Genomic DNA, 25538 nt, shown 5'->3' with positions numbered 1-25538 from the left:
TCTATGCCATTTGCTTTCTTTTTCTTCTTCACTAGGAAGAATGCTTAATGCATAATGGTTTTGGCTACAAATTGTAAAAAATATAACATGAATAAAATTATTTAACATAAAATAAGGCAGGGATAAGGAACCTGTGGCTTTCCATGGGTTGTTGTAGCCCAGTTTCCATCAACCCCAGGCAGCATGGCCAACAATCAGGGATGATGGGAGTTGTAGTCCAGCAATATCTGGAGAACTACAAGTTCTGTATTCCTGAAATAAGTGGTGATTATAATGACTTAAGCATTAAGTATGCTGTGAGGGGGAAACACAGATTAATCGCATGATGTTTAAAATAGTACTAATAATTACAAAGCATCTATTTCATATTCATGCAGTGGCATTCTATATTGTTGTTGTTGTTACTTTTATTATTACCTGCCTTTTCCCTAGAACTCAAGGTGTACATATAAAGTATAATAGTTAAAAAGAAATTCAATTATAATCCTATAAAAACGGTATAAGAACAAATGGTTAAAACACAGATAGTAAAAACAACAACAGCACCACACTATTAAAAGCCCTTTCCTTAAAAACAATCATTTCCCCAAAACGTGCTGGAATTGAATATTCTTCACCTGCAGATGGAAGGACAACAAGGAGGGAGCCCATTTAACTTCTCTAGGAAGGGAGTTCCAAAGTCTGGGAGCAGCCGCCAAAAAGGGTCTTCTCTCTTCTCCTCACCAAGCATGTCTGTGAGGGTGACGGGACTGGAAGAAGGCCTCTCCCAAAAATCTTAGAGCTCGGGCAGGTTCATATGGGAGGATATTGTCCTTCAGACACCCTGCATTTGTGGTGATTGCCACATTTACAGTACAGTGTAACATAGATGTATGGAGAAAGCAGTGAAACATCTGAGGTTGATAATCATGCCAAGAATTTGAGTACCACACATTCCAGTGAAATAACTGAGAACAGCATATTGATGTTTAACCCACTGTTTCTTTTGTACAGTGACTGATGAGATGTACTTGGCACTTGCGAAACAGAGCAACCAATCCATTGCCTATGAGTTTATCTTCCGGGCATTCTCCACCGTTCCTGAGATCCAGGCTCTCCTCTTCACGTTCTTCCTTCTGCTCTACCTCATCATCCTCTTTGGCAATGTCTCCATCATCTGGGTGGCCTGCACAGATCATTCCCTACACGTCCCCATGTATTTCTTCCTGGGCAACCTTTCTTTTCTGGAGATCTGTTACACCACTGTAACAGTGCCTCAACTGCTGTCCAGCATCTTAGATGCCCATAGACCAATCCCAGTTGCAAATTGTGGCATACAGATGTTCTTCTTTCTGGCACTAGGGGGCACAGACTGTTTCATGTTGGCTGTCATGGCATATGACCGTTACGTTGCCATTTGCCACCCACTTCGCTACAGCCTCATCATGACCTGGCAGATATGCACATGGCTTGTGGTTGGCTCACTAATGCTTGGTATTGTGGTTTCATTGGAGCTGACAGTGCTGATCTTCACCTTGCCTTTCTGTGGCCACCAGCCCGAAATCAACCATTTCCTGTGTGACGTGCCACCTGTGTTGCGCCTGGCATGTGCCAACACCCGTGTGCACCAGACTGTGTTGTACAGTGTTGCTGTCACAGTCCTGACTATTCCCTTTATTATAATATGCATCTCCTACATCTACATTGTGACTGCCATCTTGCGGATCCGCTCAACAACTGGGCGGCAACAGGCCTTCTCCACCTGCTCCTCTCACTTGACAGTGGTGATCATACAGTATGGGTGCTGCAGCCTTGTCTACCTGCGTCCCAAGACAGATTCGTCAGAGGATGACGACCGCCATCTTGCTCTCATATACACTTTTGTCACTCCACTGCTAAACCCCCTCATCTACAGCCTGAGGAACAAGGATGTCAAGCAGGCTCTAAAGAAGGTGATTAGGACCAGAGCTGGAACTAGGATGGGGTAAGCAGGGTCCTTGCCATGGGTGCCTGATTCAAGAGAGGAGCCACACTGAGAACAAATGTTTTTAGAACTGGGACTTTACCAGAGGCCAGTGGGATTGCTATTATTGACATGTGGGCATGTTTGTAGACCTAATGTTCTCCCTGAACCTCAGGTCATAGCTTTGACCAGCATACACAATATTTGGCAGTGTACAGCAAGATTTACAGGATAAATGTAATACCATTAATCACAAAATTGAATAATGATAAAAATGGCTGGTTCGTCTTAAAAGTTTAAACCACAGAACAGGCCTGTTGACAGCATTCCCACGGAGATTCAACAGGTGTCTCCTACCTGCACTTTACAGAAATGAAGACTTTTTTGTTTAGGCAAGCTTTCCTAGATGGAAGTCTCTGCCACAGGTGACCATTTTGCATAGTGTTTGAAATTATTTTCTGCTATTCTTGTGTTGTTTCATCACTGTGTTTTAGTTGGTCCACTCTATTTTTACATAGCCTTGAGGGAAAGTGATCAATAAATAAAAACAACAGCCACCACAATAATAATACAAAGAACTGCTCAATTAGTTTTTGTCTACCTTGGATGGAAGCTTCTTTTCTACTGCTCTGGAAGGTAGAACTTGAACCAATGGATTCAACTTACAAGAAAGGAGATTCTGACTATCAGGAAGAACTTTCTGGTGTATGAGCTGCTCAATAGTGGAATGGTCCCCCTCGGGAGGTTGTGGACTCCAGGGGTGTAGGGGGGGCCCGTGGCACTCCCATGACAGGCTCCCTCAGTTGTCAAGCCATGCCCAGGCTGCGCATTCAGAGCTAGGGCAGCAGCAGGGGCACCTCTTTCTCCTCATGGCTGGCGAAGGGATGTCTACACACCCGCCACCCTTGGGCAGTCAACAGAGAGGGAGGCGGTGGGTGCCACCACCCACCAAGGAGAGGCAAGAGGCTCTCGCGGCCTCCTCCTTTGCAAATGAGGTGCCCCTTCGAGCCCCCTTCTCCCTCCCCTCATCTCCCTTGTCTCTGGCTCAGGCTGCTGAGGTTTGGTCTGTGGTGAGGACTTGGGGCTGGCATGGCCATCCTCCACTCCCCACCCCATCCCGGTGCATGCATACATGCTCCAGGTGCAGAGGACCCACACTACGCCACGTGGACTCTCCTTCATTGGAGGTTCTAAGGCAGAGATTGAATAGCCATCTGTCACTGATGCTTTAGCTGGGGGTCAGACTAAAGGACTGACAGGAGCTCGTCCTACTCTCGAGTAGGACCCTGGCAGAGACACATGTCCGACTGGCATGTTCCCTCCCTTCTGGTTGATTGTTCGGGAGCTTCAGAAGCGGTCTTCTGCCCGAACATCACAGCGACCGATGCCAACAGACATTGGCACACTTAGGGATCCGTAGAGTCTTCGCAGTTTGTGTAACAGAGCTCAGCAACTCAGCATTTTGGCTAATCTACTTTATTTACATATTAACACACACGGAGCACTGCAACATGGCTCCTTCTCTCTCTAGCATCAGACAGCAAACAACCTGTCTCCATCACTTCCCACTCCGTGCAGTCAAAACATACACCGTCATGTGAAAGACAAGAATCCCATGACTGCAATCATGGAGCAGGAATTCTAACATTGGCCCCTGGAGTCCCTTCCAACTCTACAATTCTACGATTCTATTTAATTTGTATGGTATTTAATTAATGTCGTATCAAGAAGACCGATATCTCAAACCTGCAATTTATTCTCTTTGCCATTCCATATTGGTTCACAGGTGAGTAATTATGCTTAGGAGATGTATTATCCTTCCCAATTCAAACAGTAGGCACATCACTTTTTACATGAAAGTGCAAGCAACATAAAGCACTCATGTAAATGGAAGTCATAACTTAAAACAAAAACCAAAAACAAATGTGATGGCTTAGTTGGTAACCTACACAACCATTTTAGAGCGGTTCCCTACATGGAGAAGGAAACCATTTGGGTATTTCATGGAGGCAAGTTAGCTGGATCCCATGTGTCACAAGGTAAATATATTAAACTTGATCACTTTGGGGATATCATGGAGGATGCAGTAGGAAAACTTCTTCATCCATAGATCTACAAAGCTTTACAGGCAGGAGGACATATCTGCGCATTGGAAAACCTCCTAGCCTCTCTCTTGAAAGAAAGCACATTACAAGAAGCTTCTCGTTTTAGCAGTGAAAAGAAGGAACCAGTACACCAGCACTGTCCTTCCCAGTTCTGCATCCTGTGGGGGTGAGTTGTGAACTTTGCAGTAATATAGTGTGATCCTGCTGCCAAATGCTTACATCATAACCTGCATAGGAAAGTGGGAAAAGAGTCCAGGGGGTGGAATTGACTGTTTCACAAGAACCATGGACTGGCTTCTATGGATGCTCACATGCGAATGTTATGGCATGAATTCTGTTTCCCTAAAGCTGGATCCTTCAGCCTTTGCTCCCCATTTGTTGTTGGACTAAAGCTCTCATCATCCCTGACCACCACTGGCTAAGCTTCCTGCAGATAGTAAGACTTAGTACCTGGAATTGAAGAAGACTGCTCTAAACCCATGGATAGAAACTCTTTTGCTCTTTGTGTTGAGGTTCTCAGGATTCTATACTGTTAAAGTGGTGTAAGAGTCCTGTAAATGCCTGGTGTGGATGTGATCTGATGCCATCCATGTGTACTCTTTGAACTGAAGGGCAAGGTATAAATTGAAATTCTTCTGCTACTCATCACCTTTCCATTGCAACACTTCCTACAGAGTAGGAGCTCACATGTGATCCCCAGGCAAGTGAGGGAAAGGAGCCAGAATCTGTGGGTATGAAGAAGAGTTGAGCAGCCCTTCCCTGCTCCTCCACCCCACAAACAGGGCACTGGGAAATCATTCCCACATTTGCTGCCGAATATCTTTTTCCACCTTCAGCTCAATAACAGTAATCTAGAAGCAAAAGGATTTTTAAAAGAATTTTTATTTATTTAAACAAGAACACGTATTCCAATAACACACAAGGATAAAGAAATAAAGAAAAACAATACAGTTGAATTAAAATGTAACTTATACACACAAAGTATAAATTTGGGACATTTTATTGACATTCCTTGGAAAAAAATGATATAATTGGTGTTGGGGGAGTATATATATATATATATATATAAAATAAATATTATGGAATTGTCATCTAAGCCTTGTGATATTCTCACTTAACGCTGAGATGTTATTAAGAATTCCAAATAGCAGCATATTTCACAGGAGGCATGTGAACATAGTTGAAAAGGGATCTTGTTTTGTTTGTCCTCCTAGTATATCTTAATTTTTTTAGTTAGTTTTTCAGCTTTCACTATGAACCAGATTTGACTGTGCCACAACTCCTTATTGAATCCTTCTACATATTTCTTTTTTTCTTGCAATAACCATATTGTCAGCTTATAAATACAAAATCAATTCTTCATCCAAACCACCATCACTTGGTCCATCCCATACCACCAGTAATGCTAATGAAGGGATTGGTATCAATTCTTGCTTTGTTATAAAATTAATTTCTAGGAACACCATTTGCCTCTGGGCAAGACTCCCACCACAAGAGAAAATGCATTCCTTTGTGTGGGGGGGAGGGAGGGGGTTCTTCAATGCTAACATTTCAGGGACAGATTGGGGTTAATGTGTGATAAAATTACCAGTGACTAAATATTACTTTATTCTTGAATCTTCGCTGAGATTGATTTCATATGCACCTTGTTCCATTGTATTTCCCATTTAATTGGCTCAATAGCATAACATAAATCCTATTCCCAATATTTTTGTAATCCTGTTACGTATCTAACTTTGTCAATATTCTCTAAATTTGGGTGATCTGTCAAAAAAAACGAAACACATTGTTTAGAAAAAAATTATATTTAATTTATTTCCTGTTACTCAAATTCTGGATTATAAATATTTAGGAATGAACTGCAGTCTATCTCTAAACTTTGCGGGATAGAAACTGAAGCATAAAACTGCAGCTCCCATTAAGCTCTGATAATCAAAGGACTTGTAATCAAAACACAAAGCTGACCATTACAATTTATTAATGAAATCATTTTTGCCTGGTATGAACACCTGAATCCTGGCCTTGATGTTCTCATTAGTCAGTGGACTTGATGTTCTTCCAGGTAGCATGTTTCCTTTCCTGTTGGAGCCTATTTTTCAATATCAGATACATCCAGGCTATCTTATTTTTCATCCTCATTACTCTGTAGAACAGGAGCTAGTCGGTTGGATGCTCCAGGGGAACTGCACTGCAGTGCTGGACTTCATGCTGTTGGCTTTTCCCACCCAGCCAGAGTGTCAAATCTTACTTTTCCTGGGCATCAGCGTGATCTATGCAGCCATAATCACAGGTAACGTCCTCATTATGGTAGCTATCTGGGGCAACCCTCACCTACACACTCCCATGTACTTCTTCCTGGGGAATCTCTCTGTGGTTGAGCTCTGCTACACAGCAACTGTAGTCCCACAGATGCTGCTGACCAGCTTGCAGGAGAGGAAGTCCATCACTTTTAGAAGTTGCTGTGCTCAGATGTTCTTCTTCATTGGACTGGGCAGTGCCGACTGCTTCTTACTGGCCATCATGGCATATGACCGCTATCTGGCCATTTGCAAACCCTTGTACTATACCCTCATCATGACACAGCAGCTGTGCATTCAACTAGTGGCTGCCTCCCTGCTGATTGGTTTCTTGATTTCATTCATGCTGGTGTGGCTGGTCTTCCACCTCCCCTTCTGTGGCGAGCATGGAATTGAACACTTCTTCTGCGACGTGCCACCTGTATCACAGCTCACCAGTAACAAGACCAAGCTCGATGAGGTTGGGGTGTTCCTCACTGGGATAACAGCCATCGCTGTACCCTTCATATTGATCTGCGCCTCTTACCTTTTCATTGCTGTTACAGTGCTGCGGATCCATTCTGCAGACAGTCGCCAAAAAACCATCTCCACTTGCTCCTCCCACTTAGCTGTGGTGGCCCTGCAGTACGGTTGCTGCAGCTTCATGTACCTGCGTCCAAGCTCCAGCTTTTCTCCAAAGCAAGACCAAATGCTATCAATGGTGTACACTCTGGGTACACCGCTACTTAACCCCATCATATACAGCCTGAGGAACAGAGAGATGAAAGTAGCCCTGAGGAAAGTCATCAGACACCGAATCTTCCAAAGGGAATCTGAATGCCACTAAGCTTCATGCATTGCGGGCTGATGGTCACAAGTTTGCTTCACCTCTTTCATGGAGAAATCACTTCTAGGCCCCAGAGGAGGCTGTGGTATCTCAGCCAGCCTAAGCAGCTTCTGGGTAACTTAGAGCAATATCTTGATGAGTGCTTCCAGACAGAGGCTTAATGATGCAAATGGACCATTCAGATATTGCAAATAGGTCGTTGGCAATTGTCTGTTGTTGTTGTTTTAACTTATCAGATTTCCCCCCAAAAAAGAGTAAATCTGAATTAAAGGGCACTTTGGTCTGATAATGTCATGTGATCTCTACAAAATATTTAACATGCATGAGCTGTACCCAACCCACAGTTAACACCCATCTGTGTGCTCTCAAGATAGAACTATACTGTGATGAATTTTGTATGCTGGACTAAAAAGGTCTTCGGTCAGATCTAGCAGAACTCAACTTGAATTCAATTAGAAACAAAGAGGCTTTTCTTCTGTGAACACGATTTCTGGGAACAGGGTTATTCGTGCGGGTTGCCCCAAGGCAGTAACTGAAAGAGTGTTGAAACCCCACAACACTGCTGTATCCCAATAAAATAATAATAATAATAATAATAATAATAATAATAATAATAATAATAATAATAATAATTTATTTGTACCCTACCCACCTGGCTGGGTTTCCCCAGCTACTCTGGGCAGCTTTCAACAGAACATTAAAAACAGAATAAAACTTCAAACATTAAAAACTTTGCTAATCAAGGCTGCCTTCAGATGTCTTCTAAAAGTCAGATAGATGGGAGGGCGTTCCACAGAGCAGGTGCCACTACCGGGAAGGCTCTCTGCCTGGTTCTAAGAAACCTAGAAGATGGTCAGAAGGGGCGACTCATCTGCATACGGTATCCCCCTTCTAGCCAGAGGGCAAAGCACTTCTGTGTGTGAAAAGAACAATAGACTACAGCTGAGACAAAGAGCTTGGTTGGGGGTATACTTGGTTGTAAGTATATAAAGATCTGAGGGCATTGGCTGTCTTTCCTGGAGATCTGCAAGGTTCAGTTCTCTGTCAGAGTGTTTAATCTGTCTGGCTCCACCTGTGCTCAACATGTATATTTGTAACTAAACACAAATATTACAAAATGTCAAATAAGCTTTCAGCGGCCTCCTTCCCAAGTAAACCAAACCCAGATAAAATCTGAACCTTTAGTACTACTCATTGTTCAGGGAAATGGAGTGAACATAACAATCTATCAGTCAGTAGGGCATGATACTCTTAATCTCAGGGTTGTGCATTTGACCCCCATGTTGGGTGAAAGAGTCCTACATTTCATGGGGTTGGGCTAGATTATCCTTGTGGTCCCTTCCAACTCTATGATTCTATGAAAGACACAAAGTTCCCCATTCTGCATTTTCCTCATAAGGCAAGCACATCATTTTTGTTGGTTCAAGAGGGGGAAAAGTAATATAAAAAATGAGAATTCCTGGATCCTAAGACCCAAGTTTGGGGCATGACTAATTGGCACCTCTGTGTCACTTATAGTGTCTTGTTCGCCCCTTAGGCAAAGCTCTCTCACTAGGCTACTCTCAGCTGAAAATAAAATTGTGTATTTGTGAGTCCTACGGAGCCCATGGGATAGGGTAGGAAAGAAATAGTTATGAATTAGAAGTTATTTAAATTGCTCCCATCAGCAATAGCTTTCTATAGTGAAGATGATCTAGGTCGAAGTGATACATTTAAGTCAAGAAAACAGTATTAAGGAAATCCCAGGAGCAGCTAAGATTAAAAAAACAAAAAACCTATTTGTAGTTCTTTGTCATTATCTTCCTTTACTCCCTATTCACTGCAAAAAGTGCTAATTTAGGTGGAAGGGATGTTGATGTGCAAATGTGGTCTGGGACCACTGGTGAAAAGAAGGATGACATCACATGCAGAGCACCAACAACATATTTCATCCATATTTACACACATCCAAAAACATCTTGAGAGTTCTGGCAAAATGTGTGATTACTTCCACTATGGAAGTAATATTGAGCTCTATGGGTGAAGTCAAGCATAGAAGGCAGAGGACAGACTTGCACATTGTGGAAATAGCAGGCGACCTCTGCAGCAAGGGTAGAAGCAATAGCCTTTTCCAACTGGCGGCATGACATTTCTTGGGAAGAGATTGGTACTGCAGCTCAACCCATGCTTAGCAGCACTTCCAACATAACACTTCAGAGATAAGCCTCTGAAAACCCATGTCTTACTTTGCGTACAAGTGTTACTTAAGAATGGTTATATCTCCATCTGTCTCATTGCAAAGAAAAAGAAAAAAGGAACTCATCTAACCTGTGGTTGGTTTCTGAATTCACCTCTGCAGTGCTACCAATGTAGCTATTGTTTTTAAGTGACACTTTCATACATAACACATATTTAAAGCAATATAAGAAGCCTCTATGAGTGTACTTGGAAAAAACAGAACATATTTCGCTCAAAAGAAAGCATTCCCTGACCAGGGACTTGGCCTTTCTTCTCCTAGGAAATAAGCACTGGAGAAAGACAGGGTGCAAGAATCACAGAGGATTGGGCCCAAGGGGCACACGTTGAAGTAAGAATAATAAGATGAGATAATAACAGCTATTCTTTTAAATTACAATAATCTCTATGCAAAGGTCTAAGTTGTTGAGAAATAGAGGGTTAGAATGGTGCTATAGGGTGCACCATATAACTTCCAGAGAAGTCCTTGAATATTTTCATCTTGAAGTTCAGAGCAGGTAACATTAGTACAAGAGGAGGTGATATGTACAGTAAAGTGTTCAGGAAACCTAGGGGGTGACAAAAATGTAGGTGCTTGTATAGCAATGGTGCCTTGATGATAAAAGATGTCTTGAATGCAGCTGTCTTACCTGTGCCAGGCCAAAATGGTTTACCTGCTAAGCTACTCATGGACACCAATTGTGAAAGTTTCTCTTCAAACTTCCACCTGTTCTGTTTTCATAAATGCCAGCTGCATGCCTATCTCAATCTCAAGCCTTGCTCAAGATAGAGGTGACTTCACCGTCCAGGAGCATAATCTGGTGCTCTCATGAGCTTCTACTCCTATTAGATATTTTGCCCCAGCATATGACATTTCACACACATCCTGTCCTATGTCAGTGTGCTATTTTATTTATTTTCTTGTATAGTTAATTTTCGTTTTTGTTTTCCTAAATAAATTTTACTTTCAGCTTTTCCCTTCATTATTACTGAATCTCATGGCAACCTTTCTACCTTCTATGTACACATCTAGGGATGGGGGATAAGTTCAATTCAGTTAACATTTAAAGGTGAACCTATGTCATCTGCATGCTCCAAAAACCATACAAGAACCAAAACATCCTTCAAAATTCAAATTTATCTGAATTTTGCAGTGCTGTTCCCCAGCCAAATAATGTGTCCCAAAATGCACAGACTGGGATAAAATGTCCACAAAACAGACAAATTTTGTTGAAAATAACATACAAGAATGCATTATTTTAGGAGGGAATGCTTTGTAAAAATGTGCCTGTTCAGCCAAATTTAATACGAACATGTGTGTATTAGGAGAAGGTTGCTCAACGATGCTGTTGAATTTTCATGAGGACTTTACAAACACTTATAGGAATAGGGTGGTCAACTGAACTGGATGGTTGCATCCAGTGCCACTTCAATCAAGTCTGAATTGAGAAAACCAGCTGTGAAGGATATATGGTATTCCTCTCACTAATATAATGAGCACCAAGGGAAAGCTGGGCCTGGCATGAATACAGGCACACCACTACTACATGCATTCCACTCACGCGCCACTGCATTTATGTGAGCTGCTGCGAAGTAAATAAATTGGCCTTCCCTCAGGATTGCTGCCCAAGCAAGGGAAGGCAGCCTTTGATTGACCAGTGACACAGGCCAGGAGGTGCCTTCTCCCTGCCTCCAGCACACGTTTGTGCCCCCATCCTGGCACCAGTTCTGCTGGGTGCACTTCTTGGCCCTCGCACTCTGTGGCCAGCCACCACCACCATGTGCACTGGCTGCCCTCAGGTAGGCAGGCAGGCAGGCTCAGGACAGGACAGGACAGTCAGCATCCCCAAACGATTTTCAGGGTTGGTGTCAGGCTTCAGGAAATTGGCTTCCTCCCCCGTGGCAGTAGATAGGCAGAACAAAGGAAAAGTAGTCTTCTTACCAGTTAGAAACTTTAATAATCCCAGCGAGAGAACAAAGACCACATCTCCTAGACATGGTGGTGCACCCAATTAAGGATCCCATCCCCTTACGTCCCTATTAATCTACGTCATTTCTATGTCTTGCAGTCGGAGTTTGTACCCTCTGTGCTTTATGTGCTTTCTGTTCTGCCACTTTCTGAGCTCTTCTTGACCTTGGGGAGAGCGGAGGAATGCTTTCCAGAGACAGTGAATCTGTTAAGCCTTTCTCTTCCAGTGTTTCTTCTCTGAGCTGTTCCCCATCCAGTATTTCCCAGATTCTGCCTTCTGAACTATATCCCTCTGCAAACCACTGTTCCCTGACAGGCTCTCTCTCTCTTCCCCATGTGCCCCCAAACCAGTCCATTATTACTATCCTAGTGCTAAAGATACACCCCAATGCTAAAGACATATTTAAATTAATACATTTTATAATTTGATGGTGTGGTAAGAATTTACTTCTACACCATCTTGTTTTTACCTAGGTGAGGAAATGCCTTTATATAAGACACAGAACCAACAGAATAACAACAATCTCAGCATCCTGGAGGAAGCTGGTTTACTAGAGCTATTGCAGTAGGACACCCTTGCCAATCAGCTATTCAGCTGCTAGTTAGTTGTTGTTTCCTTTTCTCCTTTGCAGATCCTGATGGCCGTCTGTGATTATTATAAAACACAACCAGGTATAAATAGCAGTCTTGTACCCGCATTGCTTGGGAATTCTAGGAAAATAAAAAATTAGTGCAGATCTGCCATCTTTATTTTTTTAAAAAAGGCACCCAGTTGTACCCAAGCATAAGCAAAAGCCTGCTCCTTAATCTCATGAACTGTGAAGCAAAATTTTGTTAAAATCACTGCAGTTTTTAAAGGTGCAGTCTGCCATCTTGATTCAAAATGGCGCCCAGTTGTATCCAAACCTGCTCCTTAATCTCAGGAACCATCATGCAAAAGTTGTCTTTGATATCTTAAGAGGTATTCAAATGCAGAGCAAACAAACAGTTTTTCAAATATATAGTAAATAGAGGAAGTTTGACTCAAAGTTATAATTAGTTTGGGAGGGGGATATATAGATATATAATTAGTTTAATTATAGACTTTTCATTGATTATGCTATGCCCCAAAGAGGTAAGTTTGATGTTTTGGAAGAAATTGCTTTCGTAAAGAAGCACAGAAGAAATACAATATCCTGGAGACATATATGTACTATATGTCATGACTGTGTTCACTGCACACTTTGAACACAGGAATCAAGGGTAATGTACCAAGAAGGACACGCATAGCGCAACAAAGAAGTTAATTGAATCCACTATCCAGAGACTGGGTATTTCCTCTCTGTGTGCCTTCTTGTGGAAAGCTCAGCTATTATCTTCAAGGAAGGCCAGTGCGCTCAGCTTTTATGAAGCTTCTCAGTGGACTGATGATCAACAACTGAGAGAGGATTTGCTCACCTTGTGTAGCATTTCAAGGGGAGCACAGACCTGACCTCCATGTGGAACACTTTCTCCCAGTGCTGATCCTATACACTGCCATCCACTGGAAAATGAATACCATAGGCTTCCTTGCACTCGCTTTTACTGTTCTGCTCTGGGAAGCTTCTTCAGTAAACAACAAATGGCTTAAAGGCCACCCTCAGATGTCTGCTGCCTTGCCAGATTTCTCAGTTCAAGGAGATGTGGTAATTGGGGTAGTCTCCCCTGTCCATGCAAGTGTGCACTCCACAATAACACATCTCAAAAGTCTGCCACAGGCAGCTAGCTGCAAGGGGTAAGTCTCACTTCCAATACATTTCTTAAGATGGAGGACATTAACGGATATAAAGAAGAATTAATGGGAGAAAAACCTGTAGCTATTACAAAAAGTAAAGGAAACACTGCTTCTACTGCCAGAAAGACTAAGGCTGCAATCCAATGCACGCTTGTCTGAGAGCAGTTCCCATTGAATTCAGTGGGTCTTACTTCTGAGTAATCAGGTTATGCTGTAAGATTACATTTATGTCTCAGTCTAAGAATGGGATGGGGAACCTGTTGTTGGACTATAACTCCCATCATCCCTGTCCCTGACGATTGGCTATGCTGACTGGGGGTGATGGTATTTGGAGTCTAACAACATATGAAGGGCCAGAGAGCACTTTAGTGCTCTAAGGTGACCTTTGTAGGAGCTATCCCATTTTATCTTCAAAGCAGCACTGTGAAGGTTTAGGCTGAGGGGCTCATCCAGACTGCCTTTTGGGTTGCATTGCCATTTGTGGTAGTGTGGGATTTTTTGGAAAAAGCATGGGGACAAAACAAAGAAAAACAATCCTCAGTCATGGAGCTTTAAAGTTTGGACCTGTGCCTAGAAATGCAGCACAAATAAGATGTCTGGATGAGCCTTGTGACTGGCCCAAGTCACAGATGAACTGGGAGTAAAATGCAGGCTACTTTGTCAAAGTCCAACACTCGGTCCAATACACTCAAACCTCTCCACACACGTCATTATGCTGGCTATCATTAACCTTAGAGCTCAAATTGAGGTTCTAGAAAGTGACTTTTTGTGCTCCCTTTCTTCAGCTTGGACGGGAGTCTCAGAGCAGGAGCATTATAACTGCACACTGCACACATGCCTTCTCTCAAACATTTTCTAATTTGAAAGGGAGAAAGTCACAAGTTTACTAGGATCAAATTCATGCTAGACCTATAGAAGGAGGTTGCATTGAAGAATAATTCTTGTGCTTAAATGACCATTTCTTCTGTGGGGGGTGGGGTGGATCTTCTGACAAACATCTGCTCTGAGAAATACCAACTGTGCTCAAAACTTCCTTTTCAGATTTCGCATTCGGTTTTTCCAGCACACTCTGGCCATTCTCTTTGCCCTTTCAGAAGCAAATAAGGACCCCGGCTTAGTACAGAATATCACCCTGGGCCTCCAGCTTTATGACTCATGTATCTCACCAGCCAAAGCACTGAAAGGTGCCCTTTCTTTTTTATCAGGCCCACAAGAACTGGTGCCGAACTTCAGCTGCAGCTCTCGGCCTTTGCTTCTCGGTATCATTGGCGCAATGACTTCCCCAGAGTCAGAGCCTATAGCACAAGTGCTTTCCCTCTACAAAGTCCCTCAGGTAAGCAGTGTACCTAGGAAAATCAATTATATATCCTGCTAGATGGTCTCTGTTTACAAAAAGTAATCAAATGGGTTTGACAGCGTAATTGTAAGAATTGCTGTAGACATACACATGCACACACATTTGTGTGTTTCCCCAGCTTTCGTTCTGTCTCTACAGCTGGAATGTGTTAAGTTAGCAGGAAGTTTTGTCTGTGTGATGGATAGAGACCTTGGACTTTCTTATCAAAATCTTCTTCCAACTTCAAAATGAAATCTCCATCTCTCATTCTAAGAACTGGGAAAGTGTCCTTGCTAACTAATTTCATCATACCCTGGGTGCTAAATATAAGGAACATTTCGTCAGTACTGTCTATGGCACAGGTGGAGTCTGCTGAGCTGCTCAGGGTGCTCCAACTCTTAATTCCAAGCTCTCTGAACATCTCCACGCTCTGGTCAGCAGAGAGAGAGAGAGGGAAGATACTGGCAACTCACATAGTTGAACAGAGAATGTAAATAAAGCAACTCAGTGCTGCAGGAATTACCGGATGAATGGAAACAGAAGACAGATTTCAGCTGGCCAGCCTTGGCTTCTGTATTATTGTGCTTCCTGGTAATGTAGGGATGCAGATGACAGATTTTTAAGAAGTTTGTTAGGTGTACCATGCTGCAATCTATATACCTGCCTGTCTGTAATGTCAGTCAACATAATATTGTTACCTGATGCTGTCCTAGTATAGCTGTTGACATGTTTCATCCTAAATGTGTGCAGTGCAGATCTATTAATATTTACTCAGAAGGCTCACAGAATTCAAGGGGAGCTCCTTCCTCAGTAGTTGTGCTTAGGAGTGCAACTTAACAGCTTAATCCTTTGACTTATTTTGCTAGCATCTAACATCCCCAAGCTATTTTTCCTCTAACTCCATCAAGTTCCTTCTCCATCTTTGCAATCACTATACAATATTTATTCTTCCTTTTACATCTCTCCTACTTATCTTCTTTCAATTTTCTTTTTCACCCTCTTCATTCTCCTGGAACTTAATAATCTTATACAAACCCCATCTTCCCTCAGGCTTTTCCCATATCCATCTATTTTAACACTTTATTAATGTCATTACGTTCCCTTTGACTTTACATTACATGCAAACACAGATAACAGAGCACAGGCAGGAGGGGGAAAAGTAGTGGGCAGGAAAATGATTAAGAATATTCTCTCTCTCTCTCTCTTTCTCTCTCTCTCTCTCACACACACACACACACACACACTTTCCTGCTCCAAAACAATTTTCCTAAAGAACGAAAAGAAGAGGGAGAAGGCTTGGTGGATTCCATTGCATATCTGTGTGTGTAATGTGTAGTTCAGCTCTGATATTTGCACTGCTTTCATCTCAACACTTTTAAAAAACTGCTGGGAAGTTTCCTTTTTCAAAAGTGCTACTTTTTCTTCATCTTACTTTCTTTTGACTCAGTGCCTTATATTCTGTTTTCCCTTTCTCTAACTCTGTAGCCTCTACTTTTCTCAGCCATCGTATCTCCTTTGAGGAAGGACAGTGCCCATTTGCTCCCTGTGCCATATTTACCTACTGTAGTCACTTAGCAACACAAGAATCTGCCTTATATTGTGTCAGACCATTGGTCCATATAGCTCAGTATTGTCAACAATGACTGGAGTTGCCTGGAATTAAAAGTGGGACCTTCTGCAGGCAAAGCAGATGCTCTACCACTGAGCTACATGGAAACATTATTCATTTTATTACTGAGAATGATGGTGATGTTCAACTACTGTGTATCTCCTTTCCTTGTGCAGTCTTTAAAAACGCTGTTATGAAAAGGATGCTTTATTAAAAATCCATGACAGAATGGCAAGTTATGACAGATAGGTCTGAAGAGAGCAGGCAGTAAGGAATAAGGTACAAAATACTGAAAGAGAATCCATGATTCCCTCTTTTATCCCTCAGATCAGCCATGGTTCTCAAGATCCCAAGTTTTCTGACCACTTCCATTTCCCATCATTCCTTCGCACCGTGCCTTCCAGCAGCCACCAGCCCTCTATGCTCTGCCAGCTTCTGCAGCACTTCAACTGGACATGGGTGGGTGTGGTGAGTTTTGGCAGCAATGCTGCTCAGATGGAGACCGTTTTGAAGAAGGAGTTGGGCCAGACAGGAGGCTGCCTTGCCCTGTCCAAAACAATCCATGACCCCTATTCCCGGCTGGAGATGAGTGCAGCTGCTAGGGACATTGGGAACTCACTAGCAAGTGTTTTCGTGTGCCACTGCTACAACATCCACTTCCAGCTGCTTGCCGGGGCTCTACAAGCACAAAACGTTACCGGTAAGACGTGGATCTTGACAACGAGCCTTGCTGTGATCCCAGAGATGTTCACCAAGGAGGCGTTACAGCTCCTGAATGGGAGCCTGGATCTGAGGATTCATTCGGATAAAATCTCAGGTTTCGATCATTTCCTGACCACGCTTAGCCCTGCTGCTTACCCCAACAGCCATATGGTGAAAGTGCTCTGGCAAAATCTATTTGACTGTGTTTGGCCAGGTTTAGAAAAAACTGATGGAAAAAACACCCCCCGACTCTGCACTGGGGTAGAGCAGGTGGGTGCCAGCCACTTGCTCCTCTTCGATCTAGAGAATTGGGCTGCCACATATCAGGCCTATCTTGCAGCCAGGGCCTTCATCACAGCCTACCACAACATGATCTCCTGCATATGGGACAAAGGGCCCTTCACCCATGGAAGGTGTGCCACAACGAAGGATTTCCAGCCATGGCAAGTGAGTCAGTTGTTCCTCTTCTTGTCTAGACTCAGTTGCTGCTTGTGTAGAGTTCAGCAGAACTGGGTTCTAGGTTGGAAGAACTTTAGAAGTCTTGAATGTCCTAAAAGTTACAAGAAAACATTGCTAGCAAGGAGCAATATTCTTGGCAGAGTAGGGGGCCAGAGAGAGGACATGGGGCAAGAACTCGAACCAAGCATGCCTCACCGACCCACCCTGCCCGCTTAGTGGAAATGTGCAAACACATGCACACTGGGGTCAGCTATAATACAACCGGAGAGAAAACCAGTTCATCCATCCATTCCACTTGTCTCAGTTAGATATCTTCCTATCCAGTCTGTACCACTTAATACAGCTCAGGACTGGGATCTTCAATATGGATGAGTGCAACATATGCCCAGATCTTTTTTTTTTTTAATATTTATTAAGTTTTCCAATTTTATGCAAACACAAAAAGAAAAGGAAAAAGAAAAATATTAATAACAAATCAATTTCAATAACAATTTTTCAATAACATGTTTCTTTGACTTCCTCATACCTCCCCTTCTTGTTTTCTAGTTCAAATTGTTAATCCAGCAAATCCTAATCTCTTAACATTCCTTTTAATTAACACCTTATTTTCCAATCAACTTTTTAAGTTTTATGACTTAAACAATTTTAATCCCTGTTATCTTTATCATAACAGCTAGAAACCACAAAAGTTCAATCCAGCATCTTTTCAAAGTTCATTAATTTTGTAATATTTCTGTAAATAATCCTTAAATTTCTTCCAATCTTCTTCTGCCGACTCTTCTCCCTGGTCGTGGATTCTGCCGGTCATTTCTGCCAGTCCCATACAGTCAATCAACTTCATCTGCCATTCTTCCAGAGTGGGTAGATCTTGAGTCTTCCAGTGCTTTGCTATAAGTATTCTTGCTGCCGTTGTAGCATACATAAAAAAAGTTCTGTCCTTCTTTGGCACCAAATGGCCGACTATGCCCAAGAGAAAAGCCTCTGGTTTTTTCAAGAAGGTATACTTAAATACCTTTTTCATTTCATTATAAATCATTTCCCAGAAAGCCTTAATCTTTGGGCACGTCCACCAAAGGTGAAAGAATGTACCTTCAACCTCCTTACATTTCCAACATTTATTATCGGGCAAATGATATATTTTTGCAAGCTTGACTGGGGTCATGTACCACCTGTATATCATTTTCATAATATTCTCTCTTAAGGCATTACATGCCATAAATTTCATACCTGTGGTCCATAACTGTTCCCAGTCAGCAAACATAATGTTGTGTCCAACATCTTGTGCCCATTTAATCATAGCTGACTTAACCGTTTCATCCTGTGTATTCCATTTCAGCAGCAAGTTATACATTTTTGACATAATCTTAGTTTTAGGTTCTAGCACTTCTGTTTCTAATTTAGATTTTTCCACCTGGAAGCCAATTTTCTTGTCCAAATTGTAAGCCTCCATTATCTGAAAATAATGGAGCCAGTCTCGCACTTTATTTTTTAGTTTCTCAAAGCTCTGCAATTTCAGTCTATCTCCTTCTTGTTCCAAAATTTCCCAATATTTTGGCCACTTGGCCCATATGCCCAGATCTTAAGGTGGCTTCGGGTTGGGCCATTTGACTTTTCTATGTTGCACCAATAAATCTCATATTGAGGGATCAGGACACAGAAGGGAGAAAGAACTCCAAGGCCACTGGTTCTTATTGAGTGACTTGGGTAAACCAAGCAACTTCCAGGCGTGTAGAAGTTATATGTGCTTCAATCGGTTTTTAGCCCACTGTTGATTTTAATTAGTTTTGAATGTTTTTAAAATACCTGTTTTTGACCGTCTTTTATTAATAATTTTATTTCCCTGCTTTTATTGTGTAAACTGTTTTGATGCTCTATTACAATCAAGTAGTGTATAACTGTTGTTAAATAAATAAATGGTAAGCCACACCTGATTGATACTAGAGTTGTGCGAAAATGGCCTTCTGAAATCCTCCAGCCTGTTTATCAGTTTCTAGAGATCTCCATAACCCCTGCCCACCACCTGACCTGAGTTGACTTGGGGAACATCCAATCAGGATTCAGCCTCAAATCAGTTAGGGTCTTCAGAAACCTATATGGTAGGAAGCAGGGAGAAGGAAGGAGATGCTGTGTTTCCTTCTCCTCCTCCGGACCACACTGCAGAAAACAGGAGACTTTAGCTCTTCTGGGTCCTACTTTGCCAATGTAACCTGCAGGGAATGTGATGGCAAGGCAGACCCCTTAAGCTAGCAGGATTACACTCTTGGTGGGTGCCTCCTGCAATACCATTGTTCCAAAGTGGGTGGCAATATCTTCAGAGGTGTCCAAACTGGTGAAGTTTGAGATGTTTTGGTCCAACGTATTGACTCAGCACCTGAACTCCAAATGTAAACCAAAACAGGTGCCTGCATCTTGGGAATAACCATGTCAAATTTGGCAACAATATCTCAAGAGGTGTTCAGATGAATAGAAAACAGATGGGCAGAAAGACAAACCACTTTCTAAAATATATAGTAGGATAAAAAACATGTAATGCTTTCCCTGTAGGAAAACACATTTCTGTTGGTTCCCTGATGCCTGTTCCTGTCAAGACTATTTAATGTTTCGTGTTTTACTATGTTTTTATATGTGCTGTGAGCCACCCAGAGTGGCTGGGGCAGAGTATAAATAATAAAATTATTATTATTCTCATCAGCATCATCTGAATTAATCAGGTTATATAAGCAAACACACACACACAATCAGCTACATATAGAAACAACCACTTCTTCCCTTTCTCCTGATATTTTAGGTCCATCATTACCTAAAGAATATCAACTTTACCACTGCATCAGATGAGATTTTTTTCAAGAACAGTGAGATTCCGGCTACATTTGATATTATGAACTTGCAGATTTTGCCCAATGGCTCTTACAGGGCTGTAAAAGTTGGAGTTCTTCGTTCCAGACCTCAGCTGAGGAAAGAGCTTCTGATTCATGACAATGCCATTAGGTGGGCAGGGGGCCTTGCTCAGGTACGTTCCTTACTTGTATTGACCCTCTCCCTATCTCCCTTCTCTAATGAGGTAACATCAGGCCTAGAAATTATGGAGCAAACAAAAGCATTTCTGCTTACTAGGCAGACTGTTCTCCCTTCTCCACCCTGCATGTTCAGTTTGAGGGGGTTCTCTTTGTGGGATGGGTTTTAATGGGCAGGAAAGGGTATGTTAATTGCAATTTACCCCTCCAGGCTCCTACACAGGTTGATCAGAGTTTTAAAATCCCACCCTTGCCAACAAAAATTTAAAGCTTAGAAATTAGGCTGTAAAACCTTGTTTTGAGCAAGTCCAGCTTCAAAGAAGAAGAGTTTGGATTTGATATCCCGCTTTATCACTACCCAAAGGAGTCTCAAAGTGGCTAACATTCTCCTTTCCCTTTCTTCCCCACAACAAACACTCTGTGAGGTGAGTGGGGCTGAGAGACTTCAGAGAAGTGTGACTAGCCCAAGGTCACCCAGCAGCTGCATGTGGAGGAGCAGTGACGCGAACCCGGTCCCCCAGATTACGAATCTACCGCTCTTAACCACTGCACCACACCGCAAAGGCATCCCCCTTCTTACCCCACTTAATAAATAATAAGGCAACAACTTGGGAAATAAGTTTAAAAATATGGTTTACTTACTTTATAATCATGCATTGGTTGACACTTGATAAGGTTTGATTTATTACTATGTTGATTGATTGATTGATTGATTGATTGATTGAGTGATTGACTCTAATGGCAAAGTGAGTGAGAAGGCTGGAGGCGGGCTGCTTTATATTCCCAAAGAGCAGACCCAAGTGAAGCCTACAGGCTGAGTTGGGTCTGCCTCCTGTGAATGGCCTTTCCCTGCAGCCTGCCTACGATAGGCCAGTTTTTGGGCAGGCTTGAATCCATAGCTCTAGCCAGTGAGGAAGGCTTGCTGACCTCCCCTGCCGGCCAGCAACTGACCCATCATCTGATCTCACCATGTGAGACAGTGTCGGTCCCGCAATGTCACTGCACCTGGGGAAGGCAAGCAGTCTTCCATTTCCTTTTTCCTCCTAGGTGCCTCGTTCAATCTGTTCAGAAAGCTGCCTGCCTGGATATAGGAAGCTGCCTTTGCAGGGGAAGCCACACTGCTGCTACAGCTGTCTGCAGTGCCCCCAGGGTCAGTTTGCCAGTGGAACAGGTAAACACCACTTTAACAGACATTGGGTTTTCAGTGGCTGATGATTACCACTGGGCGGGCAGCCTCCCCAGCCACATCCCCACCCCCAGTACCCAAGACAGTAACAAGATGCATGCATTAGAGGTCACACTCTGGACAGCAGTGGTAAAAAGGACCACTTTTTAAATATGGGACAATGCCCAGGCCCAAGAGAAGGCTTCCGATGCAGGTGCAGGAACATGTAGCCTTCTAGATATTCTGGGATGCCAACCTAACAAACCCAGCCAGTATAGCCAATTATCAGGAACTGTGGAAGTTGTAATCCAGCAAAATCTAGAGGATCACATGTTCCCTACCCCTTCTTTCAGACTGGCACAGAAGGCATCATTTTGCTCATGGTACTGTTTTTTCATATCAAAGTCCTACGGTGACAGGACCAGCAAAACGGCACATGGTGCAAGTTTCCTTTTGAGGGGGGCTGCTTTCTCCCCACTGGATTTCCACTAAAGCAATGGGTCTTACTGCTTATAACAGATGTGGGGAACACTCCTGAATTGTTTCCAGCACCAGTTAACCGAGGAGGCATGCAAGGGGATCACAGAGATTGTGATTGTGTATGAGTGTGGGAAAGAATGGGGACACAGGCTGTATACACATGAAAGTGTGTGTGCAGGCTGGGGAGGGGGAAGAGGCACACAGGCCCCACCCACAGCTAGATTCAGTCCTGCCCATCACTGGCATGCAACCCTGACCCACTGCCACATGCAACCAAACAATGTGCCTTATAGGAAATGAAGGCTCCCTCACGAAGTCCTTCTGAGTGGCGGAGGCGGCAAATAACTAAATTACCAATGCAATCACTGTAGCCACTGCATATTATTGTGTGTGATTGCCATGCCCTCAAACAGGTGTGGCCCTCCAGATATTACTGGGCAACAGCTTCCATTCACCTGACCAATGATCAGGGATGCTGTGGGTTGTAGCCAATCAGCATCTGGAGGGCCACAGACACTGGCGGAGGAAGAGGAGTGCAGGGGGAGCACACCGCCCCTGGCAGCATGATCCCGGTAGGGTGCCATTGCAGCTGCTCCGCCACCTGTGCTGGACACCACACCCCCACAGGTGGCGTGCCATGCCCCCGGGACACGCGCCAGCCCCGCCCCTGCCTGCTCTCTGCCCCCCAGTGCTGGAGCATGAAGCTCCACCACTGGCCACAGATTCTCCATCCCTGCCTTTAAAAGAAAACCTGCCTTATTTAATACACCAGAACAGTGAACACCCCTGTTCTGCATGCTCCTCCCTTCTAGACAGTGCCACCTGTTGGGAGTGCCTTCCAGGACAATGGCCCAATGAGCAGCAAGACAGATGCATCCCAACCATCTTTGACTTCTTGTCCTACACGGAAGCTTTGGGTGTGGTGCTGGCAACCTGCAGTTCCCTGTTCTTCTTGCTCTCGCTGTCAGTCTTGGGTATCTTCATACAGCATCACCACACCCCAGTTGTCAAGGCCAACAACTGCAAGCTCAGCTACCTCCTCTTGACCTCCCTGGCTCTCTGCTTCCTCTGCCCTCTGATGTACCTTGGGCACCCATCCCAGCTCACTTGTTCCTTCCGCCAGGCTGCCTTTGGCCTGGTCTTTGCCATTTGCCTCTCTGCAACCCTGGCCAAGACGGTGACTGTGGTGATGGCCTTTGGAGCTTCTAAGCCTGGCAGCTGCCTCCAGAAGTGGGTGGGTTACAAGCTCCCTGGCACTATCACTCTGGGCTGCTCCCTTGTCCAAGCTGCTGTATGTGTCTGCTGGATAACAGTTTGCCCCCCGTTCCCATCACAGAACCCACTACATGGGGGGCCTCTCGTGACCCTGGAGTGTGACAAAGGCTCGGTTGAGTTTTTCTACACCATGCTGGGGTACCTGGGCTTTCTAGCCACCATCAGCTTAGGGGTGGCCTTCCCAGCCCGCCGGCTGCCAACAGCTTTCAACGAGGCCCAGCACATTGCCATCAGCATGCTGGTCTTCACTTTCGTCTGGGTCTCCTTTGTGCCCTCCTATCTCAGTGCCACAGGGAAGTACACGGTGGCCGTGGAGATCTTCGCCATCCTGGCTTCTGGAGCTGGTTTGCTGGCTTGCCTCTTCTTCCCCAAATGCTACATCATTATCTTGCACCCTAAGAAGAATAGCAGGGACCACCTGATGGGCAGACAACTTCCACGCAAAGGAGACTTTGCTTATGCTCCATGAGCTACAAATGGACAGCATGTATATTTAGCAAAAGCGTTTCTGTCCCACTTTTCTGTTTATCTACACCAGGCCTGGGGAGCCAGAAAGAGCCCCTTGTAAAGAGCACAGCACCTAGAAGCAGCACCTAGAAGCTGGTCTCTGCTTCAGAAGCCCCTGTTGGCCCAGCCCAGCCATCTTTTTACCTGTCCACACTTGATGCCATGTATGACATCAGCTGTAGAGGCAAGTGAGTGTGTCTTGGCAAAAAAAGGGGGGGGGAGACCTAGTGTTTAAGGAAACTTTTAATGTTTGTCAAACTATTGTATTTTAATATTTTGTTGGAAGCCGCCCAGAGTGGCTGGGGAAGCCCAGCCAGATGGGCGGAGTATAAATAATAAATATTAGTAGTAGTAGTAGTAGTAGTAGTAGTAGTAGTAGGCCACATGGGAGGAGGGGCCTTGGTTCTCAGCCAGGTGGTTTCTCACTGGTGCTCTACACCCAAGGCAGCTTACAATCAGGGCAGGATTTAGGTTTGATGAGGCCCTAAGCTACTGAAGGTAATGGGGCCCTTTATATGTCCAGCTGTCCTTTGTCAACAACAAATTGTCGCTGTTTTTTGTGTTGAATATATGCTATATGGCAATTTATCGACCTAATAGGTATCTAAAGCCATTTGCACATAACAAAATATGTATTTTATCAAAGTAATTGTTGAACTGAAATACAATTAAGAAGTATATTAATAGTGAAATACAATTAAGAAGAAATATATTAATAGTGAAATAATTATTAAGCTCTAACGTAAAATGATTTTTTATTCATAACAAACTGAATAATGTAAACACATTGGCATTTGGTAATAACAAAAGTTCCTTTAAAAACGAGCAAACCAGTGATATTGTAGGGAGCAGGCTCGCAGGCGGGGCCCATTACTTGCATCATAGGAGCCTACACAACACAAAACACTGTTGCTGTATGTAGGTTTTATTTCATTTGTTTTTTCTTATATTTTGCAAATGTACATCCAGGTGTTTTTTTCTTTAATTTTTTTGGGGGGCCCCAAAAGAGTGGGGCCCTAAGCTATAGCTTGTTTAGCTTATACGTAAATCCGACACTGCTTACAACATCAACAATTAAACTACAAACAATGAGCATACTAAAAATTAAAGGTGACATTCAATTAAATGAGTCCTGTCAACAAAAGCCCTGCACAAAGACTTCTGCTTATGCAACAGGGCTTTCTCTTCTCTCCTCCCTCTGCACCCCTTGAAATTGACTGGGAGTGGGTCCAGGATAACCCCAGAACAGCACACAGTGGGAGGAGAGAGGGGGCCATTGAATCAGGCAAGCAGAAATGGAAAGAAGGGAAGAGTGCAATGTTGAATTCCACTCTAAGCAGTTAATAGTGGCAGGGACAGCAGCACATAAATGCACAAGTATCTTAGGGGAAAAGAATGGAGTTCCCATCTTCTTTGGACTGTTTCCACTCCTTTTTGAGTGGGGTTCATGTGGAAAGGAGCAGAACTCCTTCCACCAATACCCAATATAATAAAAGTGTTTTCACAGGGACTTCATGGCTTACTGTGCCCCGTGCTGAAAGGGAGGAAATGCTGTCATGTACATAGCTATATTCTTGTTAAACTTACATTGTATTAATGTTTAAATGTCCAAACTGAAAACCAGGTCTAGTCAGTAAGATGTAGGGATAAGAAAGCTGTGTTGTCAGCGGTTTCACAGATACATGCCTTTCTCTGGGATGGGATTTACTTATTTAGATTTTGTTATGTACTGAGTTGAATAGGATCCAAACTGCAGCAGTCTGATTGGTCCTAGAACAATAGGATCCAAAAGGCAGCAGTCTGATTGGTCCTAGAACAATAGGATCCAAAAGGCAGCAGTTTGATTGGTCCTAGAACAATGCAGCAGTATGATTGGTTGGTAGGA

General features: G+C 43.4%; 2 protein-coding genes and 1 long non-coding RNA gene across 3 annotated transcripts in view; all 3 read left to right on the top strand.

Annotated features, from left to right (window-relative positions):
- Positions 1–25538, top strand: part of LOC310746160 — a 223564-nt gene that overhangs the window by 91058 nt on the left and 106968 nt on the right. The window lies entirely within an intron of this gene.
- Positions 1005–2165, top strand: LOC310769319 (olfactory receptor 10Q1-like; the record flags this gene model as incomplete). The annotated part of the gene is made up of 1 exon (XM_083628377.1): positions 1005–2165. One exon carries the CDS (start codon positions 1005–1007, stop codon positions 1965–1967), a length of 963 nt encoding a protein of 320 aa, XP_083484503.1. The 3' UTR covers positions 1968–2165.
- LOC310744842 (olfactory receptor 10W1-like) lies at positions 6217–7170 on the top strand (the record flags this gene model as incomplete). Its single annotated transcript, XM_083576596.1, has 1 exon — positions 6217–7170. One exon carries the CDS (start codon positions 6217–6219, stop codon positions 7168–7170), a length of 954 nt encoding a protein of 317 aa, XP_083432722.1.

The sequence above is a fragment of the Podarcis filfolensis genome (assembly GCF_964270895.1).
Source record: "Podarcis filfolensis genome assembly, chromosome: 1".
NCBI lineage: Eukaryota > Metazoa > Chordata > Lepidosauria > Squamata > Lacertidae > Podarcis > Podarcis filfolensis.
The sequence above is the reverse complement of the archived record's forward strand: the minus strand, read 5'-3'. Positions and strand labels throughout refer to the sequence as shown.